Source organism: Bison bison, unplaced genomic scaffold, assembly GCF_000754665.1.
Source record: "Bison bison bison isolate TAMUID 2011002044 unplaced genomic scaffold, Bison_UMD1.0 scf7180017864155, whole genome shotgun sequence".
Taxonomy (NCBI): domain Eukaryota; kingdom Metazoa; phylum Chordata; class Mammalia; order Artiodactyla; family Bovidae; genus Bison; species Bison bison.
In genome coordinates, this window is record NW_011494727.1 from 2,513,410 (window position 1) to 2,523,998 (window position 10,589).

Sequence of the window (10,589 nt, forward strand, 5' to 3'; positions counted from 1 at the left end):
GAGGTCATCCATATGAAAGAGAGAGTTGTAAATAACCACTTTTACCATATGGTTCATAAAAAGGAAGAGGGTACTTATCACTGTATAGAAAAACTAACGAAGGAAATGCCTGGATTCCTCAGTCCCGGGAGAGGCTTGTCTCTCCTCTTAATTCCTGAATATTCAGGAATTAATAAGGAACAGAGAATTCCTGACAGATCCAAAACAGCACACAGGAAGCCTCCTGTTAAATGCTTCCTGACACTTGTGGTTTTCACTTGAGTTCACTCTGTAATGTATGTCTCTGGCTCTAGAATTTCAAGTTCTACTTCAATTCCTATCTGAATGTGGCTTCTCAGGGAAGTGAAGGAAGAGGTTTGAAGTTCAGAGCACAGCTGCAGGGTTTCTCTCTGATCTGAACAATGGCTGTAGCTGTGGACAAACAAATCCACACTCAAGTACAAGAAGGACTTCAAATAATGAAGCTGGAAGAAGATTCCCACAGGGAGCAGGAAATTTTCCTTCTAGGGAATGTCCCTGGACCAGAGACCTCCTGCCAGTGCTTTTGGCATTTCTGCTATTGAGAAGCAGCAGGACTCTGAGAGTCCCTCATCCAACTCTGGAAGCTTGGTCATCGGTGATTGAGACCAGAGATAAACGAAAGAGCAGTTCCTAGAGTCACTAGTCCTAGAATCGTTCCTGGCTGTCCTTCCCCAGGGGATCCAGATCTGGGTTAGACAGAAGCATCCACAGAGTGGACAGGAGGCAGTGGCCCTGGTGGAAGATTTGCAAAGAGAACCTGGAAGACAGCAGCTGCAGGTGAGATATGGGAACTTAGTTCTGAGTAGTTATAGTAGAGGAATGTGAGAGAGCCACCTTGGGTTGCCAGCAGTATATGGATGATGTGTAAACTTTTCTCTTGGTATCAATGTGGAATTTGCTCAATACCTGGGACTGGTAGCTACAGCTTCCCTTTCATTTTCAGACTGACTCTTCTTTTTCCTTAAACATTTTTAAATTAATTAATTAACTTGGCTGTGCTGGGTCTTAGTTGCGGCATGCAGACTCTTAGTTGGGGCATGTAGGATCTAGTTCCCCAACCAAGGATCAAACCCCAGGCTTCCTGCATTGGGAGCATGGCGTCTTAGCACTGGACCACCGGGGAAGTCCCTTCCATTTTTCAGACTGACTCTTCAGAGAATGCACAATATTGGGTACTCTTGAGTGTTGGTCCCTGCCGTTAAATAAGAAAATTGCTTAAAATAGAGTGAGCACCTCTCTGATCCAGGAGGAGCATGCACAAGCTATTTTCCCTTTGGAGAATAGCTCTCATTCAGCAGGAGCCAGCCTGAAGCAAAGGGCTTCACTGGGCTTTAGTAACTTCATTGAACTTTTGGGTCCTGTTGCAAAATGGCTTTTTTGCTGCAGGCTGTTGTCTCTATGTTGTCAGTTTTGCCTAGAAGTGAGCAGAAGCAGCCCCAGGAGAGCTGGGTGGACAGACTGCAGTGGGCCTGGGTTCCAGATATTATCTCTCCTGTGTCTTCCACACCCACCCTCCTTACTGCCTCTGCAGTGATCTACATAAGACTGAGTTCCCCCTCTGCCTTTTTTTTTCTTTAGGATTAAAAAAAAAATTCATTGATTTTTGTTTGCACTGGGTCTTCGTTGCTGTGTGCAGGCTTCCTTTTTTTTGCAGAGCATGGGCTCTGAGCACAGGGGCTCAGTAGTTGCGGCTCTTGGGCTCGGTAGTTTTGGCACATGTGCTTAGTTTCTATGTGGCGTATGGAATCCTCCCAGACCAGGGATCAAACCCGTGTCCCCTTCATTGACATGAATTCTTAACCACTAGACCATCAGGGAAGCCCTCCTGTCTCTTTGCTTCTTTATGTCTTAGGATGATTTTTAGTGCCTACAGAATTTTTACCTTCTCCAGTGCTTGAACAGGGATTCAGAGAAGGAATCCTCAGGATCAGTACTGGGTTCCCTAAACATCCATCTGAAGCAAGCATAGAATCCATGTATCTGTTCCAGGTCATGGTGATGATGTCACAGCCAGACCAGAAGACCAAATGAATCGTAGCCCCGAAGTAGAACTGGGAGCCTCCCACAAGAGTGAGCGGTAAGCAGCAGCAGTGGAGGGAGGGAGGGAGAAGGGACCCTTCTGGGTGGGTGTGAACCCCCCCCTGATTACAGTACGGGAAGTGGGATAAAAGGGTACAGCTGCTTTCCCTGGGAGGGTGTGGCATATAAACTGAAGCTGAGCACAGGAATCTGTGGGATCCTCAACAGGCACCTCCAAAGAGAAGAAGCACCTTGGTTGGCAGGTTTTATAAAACTCCACAGTAAAGCCTGTGACACTGTTCCTTACATGAGTGAGACGTCATTGGTCCCAGTAGGTAAGGTGTGGTTACCAATTTTAGGCCTTGTTGGTAGGAAAGGCACAAGGTAGGGTTAAACTATTGTGGACTAATTCGCAAAACAGGTACATGTCCCCAGACCAATTCAGATGATTCCCATGTGCTGTCAAAACTGAAGAATAGGGACTTCCCTGGTGGTCCAGTGGCTAAGTCTCTGTGTTCCCAATGCAAGGAGCCCGTGTTCAATCCCTGGTCAGAGAACTAGATCCCACCAGCCGCAACTAAGAGTTAGCATGCTGCAACTATGATCTGGCATAGCCAAATAAATAAATAAAAATGAGTATTTAAAAATGTCATCAGCCTGCAAAATATTACCCAAATCTCCTTCCTTGTTTAAGGCAAGCCACAGCTGAGGTATGAAAGGCACTGTTTTCCTTGACACTAAGATTGATAGTTTGTCTTAAAAGTAATAGTCACTTCCTTCTTTCTGTATCTAGATCTTGCCCTCATGGTATTTCTTTAACATCTGGCGCTAGTGGTAAAGAAACTGCCCACCAGTGCAGGAGACTTAAGAGACACAGGTTCGATCTCTGGGTCGGGAAGATCCCCTAGAGAAGGGCATGGCAACCCACTCCAGTATTCTTGCCTGGAGAATCCCATGGACAGAGAAGCCTGGTGGGCTACAGTCCATAAGGTTGAAAGAGAGTCAGACACAACTGAAGCAACTTAGCATGCACGGACACATATACATAACATAGTATCTACCACTTTAACCATTTGTAAGTGTACAATTCAGGAGCATTAAGTGCAACCATCACCACTATCCAACTCCAAAACTTTATCATCCCAGTCTGAAATTCTGCCCATTAAACAGTAACTCCCCATTCCCGCCTCCCCCCGCCCCACCCCCGGCGGTCACCATTCTGTTTTCTGTGTCTACGAATTGGTCTGTTTTAGGCTCCCCATGTAAGTGGAATCTTGTATCTCTCCTTTTGTGTCTGGCTTAACTCATGGCATCCATTTTGCCCAAGTCTAAGAAGTGACACTGGGCAGAGAAAATTTGACCCACTTATTGACTGGTTACACCAAAATGAACCCAGGACAACAAATGAACCGTAAAGATGTGCTGCCCCAGGTGTGAGCATTGGATCACATGCCCCGGCTCTTCCTGCCTGGAGGAGGCCCTCACCCACTCATCCCACGGCACCTGAACCCTTGGGGGACTCCCTGCTCAACTCGGCACAGCACGTGGGACCACTGCGGATCAGCTGCAGCCCACGTTCCCAGTTGTATTTCCAACTTCCTTTGCTTCCCAGGCTGGGGCTGCACCTTCTCCCACTTCTGTCTTTTCTGTGCTGTTCCCTCTGCCTGGGATACCCCGCACTGCTGAGGCTCCTCTCCTGATGCCCGTGGTTGAACTGGATTGGGTCCTGTACAAAAGTACCGCTGGGCATGCGTGGAGGGCGGTGCTCCTCAGCCGGGTCCACAGATGTGCACCCTGAGCATCACCTGGGAGCTTAAATGAACTGCAAATTCTCAAGCCCACCCTCAAACTGGAGGTTCCTTTTTCTTTTTGGCTATGCTGGGTCTTCACTGCTGGATGAAGGCTACTCTCCAGTAGCGGTGTGCAGGCATCTCATTGCAGTGGCTTCTCTTGTTGCAGAGCACAAACTCACTGCCCTGTGGCATGTGGAATCTTCCTGGACCAGGGATCGAACCAGTGTCATTAAAAGAAGGATTCTTAACCACTGGACCACCAGGGAAGCCCAAGTTGACTTTTTAATGTGGTGACTTGTCTGGGCAGAACTACATGCCCGAGTTCACCCCCTGTGTTTCCAGGTAGAGTAGGCCACTGAAGATTTTTCTGAGCGAGAAGTGGTGGGTAGAAGGGAAGCCGCAGCCATCCTGGCTCCATGCTCAGGAGATGGGGCAGGTGCAGCGGTGTGACTCACGCACGTGGCTGGTTAGCTACCTTCAGCGATGCCATCTTCCCAAGATCCTCCTTAAGCTTCTCCCAACCCTGGGCCAGGGGCGTGTTAGCTCAGTGCTAGACTGTACCCGCTTCTCCAGAAGGTGACCTGCATCAAGAACTGACAGGTTCCAGCTGGTCCTTACCCTCCCCATCTTGTCTGCCTACCAGGGTCCAGCCCCAGCAGGATCCAGGGATACCCTCAGGATGGACAGCGTCGGTGAGAGAGAAAGTAAAGGAGAGAAAAAGAGGCTGATATTCCTTGGTTTACAGAGAAAGCCAATAAAGCCCCTGACACAGGACTTGCTCTGTTCACGGAGGCCACAGGCGACCTCTCGATGGAGTGAAGATGCAGAGCGCCTTCTCTCTGGAGTGGAGACGCAGAGCGCCTCCTCGATTGGGTCTTAGAAGCCTGGGCAAAAAAAGTGAACTCAGAGAGCCTCTGTGCTCCGAGCAATCAGCCCGAAAAAAGAGAAAGAGAGAGAGAAAGAATGACACGGGGAGTCCAAGCTCTGATGAAGCCGGGTCTGCAGCCTTATTTTCAAAGGGAGCTTTTATACCCCGAGTTACACATTTCCATAAGTGAAAGACACAAAGTCATGCAGAGTCAGCTCAACATTACATCTGTTTTACCTTTATTGAAACCAGGACATTTTCTGCATAGCTTTTCATAAACAAGGGTCTTATGTACAGCATCTTCTGGCCCTGTGGCCTGTTAACATTTTGTAACTCTTTCTTGATAAAGGTTGGTCAACCAGAAAACCTGCTTTCCCTTTATCTTCCCAATCTGCAGTCCTCCTCAGGAAACAGAGCTACATTCTTATGGAGCAGAGGTGCAGTGGGTTACAACAAAGAAAGAACTTACTAACTCAAGGGTCTTATATTGCTAATGCCAAGGCTACTGCTTGTTTTCTTGCATACCAACTATACTAGCTAATGCACTCCCAGGCGCACATTGGGTAAAGGACAAGGAAACTCAGTAGCAAACATTGGCTCAACAATATAGTATTATTCTAATAAAGCTTTTTTTTATCGCTCGAAGTTTATGCTTGGGGTGTTGTGAACAATCATGTGTGTTAGTTGCAAGAGGATGGATAAACCTGTCAAGCAAGCTAAAATAGTAACAGAGGGGTTAAAGTAAAAATGCTCCTTTCAAGCCCAGGAGACTTATTAACTAGAGCCCTAAGTTGATTTTCTTCAGAGAAAGGTGGTTGGGGATAGCCCCCTGTTAATGTCAGAAGAGTTGGTGAAAGGCATAATATAATAAACAGTAGACAGATTTTGTTTTCGGGGTAGATGCTCGAGCAGGTCCAGGGAATCCCTCGAGTCCTGATCTGCCTTTGCCTGTCAGGTCTTCTCCGCATGACCTTTGTCATGAGTGGGATCTCCCGTGGTGGCCCCCGGCATCTGCCCTGTGGGCCCCAGGCTCCAGCAGCGGATAAATGGAAAGACAGCAGCCTTACAGAGACTGTGGGCCCAGCTCCCACAAGTACTGGTCTGCTTCTCTGACTACACCCCGGCTAACACTCCTGAGTGCCAGAGGGCTAAGTCGCTCAGTCATGTCTAATTCTTTGTGACCCCATGGAGTGTAGCCCAACAGGCTCCTCTGTCCATGGGATTCTCCAGGCAAGAATACTGGAGCGGGTTGCCATGCCCTCCTCTGGGGGAGTTTCCCGACCCAGGGATCGAACCCATGTCTCCTGCATTGCCAGGCAGGTTCTTTACCACTAGCACCACCTGGGAAGCCTGGCTAACACTCCTACTGATCAGAAACTCTGGGAACAGAGCCCAGCAGTCTGTGTCTTAACCAGGTGATTCTGATGCATGTTAAGATTTGAAAATCACTGATGGAGGGGAAGGCCTTTTTACAATTACTGAGAACCTAACTTTCTATACACACACACAAGTAAAGTTTTGCATCAAGGAAAGGTTAGGATCAATATACCTGAATGTCCCAGAAATTCAACTACTGAGTAAAACTTTGAGAAAACAGTACATTCTTTTGTGGAGAACTTTCCTCAAGGGTTTTTTCATCAATTCAGAAAAACCAGGTCCTCAACTTTCAAGTGTGAGTCACAAATGCAGCAGCCCTCTCTGGGTGCGTAATCCTGGCTGCCCAGTTCTTGATTTTACCACATACATCCACAATTCGATGGACATGAGTATGAGTAGTTCCGGGAATTGGTGATGGACAGGGAAGCCTGGCGTGCTGCAGTCCATAGGGTCACAAAGAGTCGGACATAGCTGACTGACTGAACTGAACATACATGCAGGGGTCTGATGACCGCATTAGGTGAAAGAATGGCATTTATATTGAAATACAAAGTCTTATGTTATTTTGTTCCCTTGTAATATTTTTTTTTAATCTTCTTTTAAATTGCTATTTCCTTCATTGCTACTGGGGTTGACATTTTTTATGTTTATTTGCCACTATTCCCCGATGGCTCAGACAGTAAAGAATCTGCCTGCAATGCAGGCAACCCAGGTTAAATCCCTGCATCAGGGAAGATGCTCTGGAGGAGGGAATGGCACTCCACTCCAGTATTCTTGTCTCAAGAATCCTATGGGCAGAGGAGCCTGGAGGCTACAGTCCATGGGGTCACAGAGAGACAGACACAACTGAGCAGCTAATACAACACCACAATACATTTTAGTTCTGTAGAAGAATTCACAAAACCTGTTCTTCAGATTCTCTATATTGTGAACACGGACAGGGTAAAACACTGCCATTCTGCACTCGGGAGAAATGGGGCTTCCAGAGCTAAGAGCGGTTACCAAATATTTATTGTGCCATGCATCCTAGCAGTTATTTTATTTTTTCTAGCAGTTATTTTAAAATATGTTACTTCTAACTTTCCCAACAGCCCTGCCAGGTAGTTATTACCAGCCTCATTTTACAAATAAAGAACCTGGGGTGGGCTGACAGGCTGGTTAACTTGCTCTCAGCCACTGAGCTGGTAGCAGGGCTGTCTGCGGTCGCCTGAATCCGTCTCCTTGCTCCGCAGCAGCTTCCCAGGGCCTGGGCTGAAAGACACTGGTGTCAGCGAGAGGCACAGGGGTCCACCCAGTCCCACACATGCAGAGAGGCGTCACTGGCTGCCGATAACACAGTCCTTGGTTTGTAGGGGTGCCAGGTGTGGGTGGTGACCAGCGGGGCAGGGTCCATCCCACTGTCGTCTAGGAAGATGTGACCTCTGTGAGTGAAGAGAGGTTCTACTTGGCGCCCCAGTTCAGCCCAAGACGTGACGTCATAGACCTGGACTGTCCCATCGAACCCTGAGGAAAAACAAGAGAAGAGTGTTGACGCTGTATCTCTCAAACTGTTTTTATAATTTGCTCTGTGGAACCAAACAGGCTGGAGGGGGAGGAATCCGACACTAATGAGGTACTTAAAGACCAACCGAAGGGCACGTGACACGCGACTTCAGCCATGTCAACAGGCTGATGGCGTCACAGAGCACATGCTCATGAGCATGTGTGGTCTGTCCATCGTGTGCCAGGCCTGAGGCTAACTCTGAATTCTCTCTCTTTTACCCCTCACGACTATATGAAGTAGGTAGTATTTTGTTTTTTTAAGTTTATATATTTATTTGTAGCATGTGGGATCCAGTTCCCTGACCAGGGATCGAACGCAGGCCCCCTACATTGGGAGCAAGGAATTTTAGCCACTGGACCACCAGGGAAGTTCCCATGAAATAGGTACTATTATTTTCCCCAAGAAACTGAGGGTAAAGAGACTTTTCAAACCTTTTCTGCTAACCCCCAATTCTAAACCCTCCACATGTGGGTCCCTCCCAGCAGATGGCCTTGTCTCCTACCTGATGGGGGAAACAGAGACACCTAGAGAGAGAGAAATACCCCAGAGACGCCTACAGAGAATTACCCCAGCCTGGCTCATGTCTCCTGCTCTTTCTGGAGCCGATTGTTATCAATGAGCCTCTCCCGCTCTCTCAACTACTGTCAGCCTCTCCCTGCTCAGAGGATTCTTCCGTGGGCTTTAAGATACCTCATTGCACACCCTCATTCAGCTAGATGCTGCCAGAACAGACCCAAGAGTCTGCTGACCTTGCTGGCTTGCTGTAATTCTAAAAGTGAGTAGCCTGAGAGGCACCCGAGATCCTGTCACCTCTCCCTGGTTCAGCCCATGGCTGTTCTGGTGCTGTACCACCTGCAGGCTTCTGGACCAACCTCAGAACCGAATTCCTGCTGGAACAGGAAAGGCCCACTACCCACGTATGAAGTTTGGTAGCCAGGATGAGGAAGGGCCATCCCTCACGAACCTGGAGAACTAGGAGCTTTTCTGTGACAACTGTACTTTCTGGGGCCACATTTATTATGGGGCTGTGGGCTCCCTCCCAAGCACCTGAGAATCCCCTGGGAGAGAGACGAAGAGACAAAGTCCTCTCAGCAGTACCTGAAATGGCCAAGCAGTTGTCCAGGCCAGGGGCCCAAGTCACTCGCAGCAGCTCTGGCTCAGGGCTGGGCATGGACACGGGGCACTGGACTGAGCTCACGGGCTGGCAGAGATCCCGGGGGTCGAGAAGACAGAGCTGCCCGTCTGAGCCAAGGCGGGCAATGCTGGGCCCAGGGCCCCGGCCGCCAGCTTCTGCACACCACTGCCTTCCAGTGGACCCAGGGCCGGGGCTGAGGTTCTCTGACGGGGCCCACTTCTGGCGGGTGTCAACCAGCCCCAGGCGGCCTGAGGAGCAGCAGAAGGCGAAGGTGTCCGTGTCCAGGACCTGCAGGCTACTTAGCACATCGTCGTCATTGACACCTGGAGAACGGGGCTTGTGAGAAAAGCTGCTGCAATCAGATGGGGCTGGTGGGTGCGGCTGACGGGTAAGTTCGCCACCAGCCGCAGGCAGAGCGAGCCACGTCTCTGGTGCCCCTCATCTCGCAGATGCACCCAGCTGGCTGGGTGCTGCTCTGAGGACCACCTCCCCACACCCAGAACAGGAGCCCCTGTGGCCAGGCCTTGTCTCTCGTTCACCTCGCTTCCCCAGCAGTGGGCACACAGGGCTGAATCTGGATTCCAGTGTGGCTGAGCAGGGCTGGGGGGCAGAGGAGCTGGAAAAGCCTGTGGTACCTGAGGTGTACATGGTCTTCTGTGAGTGTAGATCCACCACCTTCAGGCTGCTGAGCCTCGTGCCGTGGAGGACGCCGGGTGCCACCGATGGGAAAACGGCCACCCTGGGCCAAAGAGGCTCCTCGCGCTCGTGTACGTCAATGGTGCTAACAGCTCTGATGACATCTGGCGGGAAGTGGGAGAGGCTCAAGTCCAGAATGTTAAGGCAGGTCTGCAACATTACATGGTAAGGGCCAGGCAGAAGGTCGGGGGAGAAAAGGAGCTCACTGTTGGCGAGGGAAGATGTGGAGACGCAATAACTGCGTGCTGTGTTTCCATTTCTGGAACTGTCAGGAGCACTGCCATTTCTCTGTGATTTGTCTTACGAACTATTTGCAAACTGGATATAATGAATGACAACAGCCACATCCAAATCCGCCAAGCAGTTCTGGCTTTTTATAGTTTTGTGGAGAACAAATAAAGGAAGAGAAAAGAACACACCGGCACTGTCGTTTATAACAGGAAGGGTTCATGAAGTAACATGATTTCTTCAAAGACATGTCCCGTGACCTCACGCTGTTTACTGAAGCCTAACAGGTGAACGTTACAACACAGATGTCTTCAAATGTAAACAGGGCAAGAAAGTCCACGTCTTTTTTACACTGAACATCGACACACTTGACCCCAGGCTAAATCAGACTTTAGCTTTGTTCGCCTCAGCCTGCTTGGACAGCAGGCAGGTTCCCATCCTCTGCCATCTCCATGTATAACAGTTTAGAACAAGCAGTGTGCTGTACACGCTATTGTTACTTAAAGGGAGACACCCATTTTCCATTTTCTATTTTCTTGCTCCTAGAGAGGGCTCACTGTTTGGTTTCCAGGTTCTCTGAAGAAAATGGAGATCTGTATTTTTACACTCTAGATGAAGAAGGGATGGATGAGAGAAAAAACACCACCACGGCTGATCAAGCGAGCACGTGACAGCTGTTGCCTTTTGACAGTTGTCACACACACACACACATGCACACACACGCACACAGACGGGTCACAGAGGGCATGGCCGGGCCCACACACACACACACACACACACGGGTCACAGAGGGCGTGGCTGGGCCTGGCTGCCTGCAGAGGCCCCAAGCCCTGTTCCCCAAGCCACAGGCTCTCGGTGCCTTGGTACAGACCTGCGGAACATAACTGCGCTGCCCCAGGGACTGCGGGG

General features: G+C 49.5%; 1 protein-coding gene and 1 long non-coding RNA gene across 2 annotated transcripts in view; one reads left to right on the forward strand and one right to left on the reverse strand.

Moving 5' to 3' along the window:
- The first annotated feature begins 192 nt into the window (after positions 1 to 192).
- Positions 193 to 4,038, forward strand: LOC104989407. The gene is made up of 3 exons (XR_825369.1): positions 193 to 798; positions 2,011 to 2,098; positions 4,000 to 4,038. It is a non-coding gene; the product is annotated as an uncharacterized LOC104989407 (long non-coding RNA).
- A 1,501-nt stretch (positions 4,039 to 5,539) lies between these two features.
- WDR73 (WD repeat domain 73) overlaps positions 5,540 to 10,589 on the reverse strand; it is a 14,033-nt gene continuing 8,983 nt past the window's right edge. The window contains exons 7-9 of the mRNA XM_010841074.1: positions 9,392 to 9,556; positions 8,720 to 9,079; positions 5,540 to 7,581 (exon numbers count right to left, since the gene is read on the reverse strand). Of these exons, the coding sequence (XP_010839376.1) occupies positions 7,346 to 7,581; positions 8,720 to 9,079; positions 9,392 to 9,556 (761 nt within the window). The 3' untranslated portion in view covers positions 5,540 to 7,345. The remainder of the gene's footprint in view (positions 7,582 to 8,719; positions 9,080 to 9,391; positions 9,557 to 10,589) is intronic.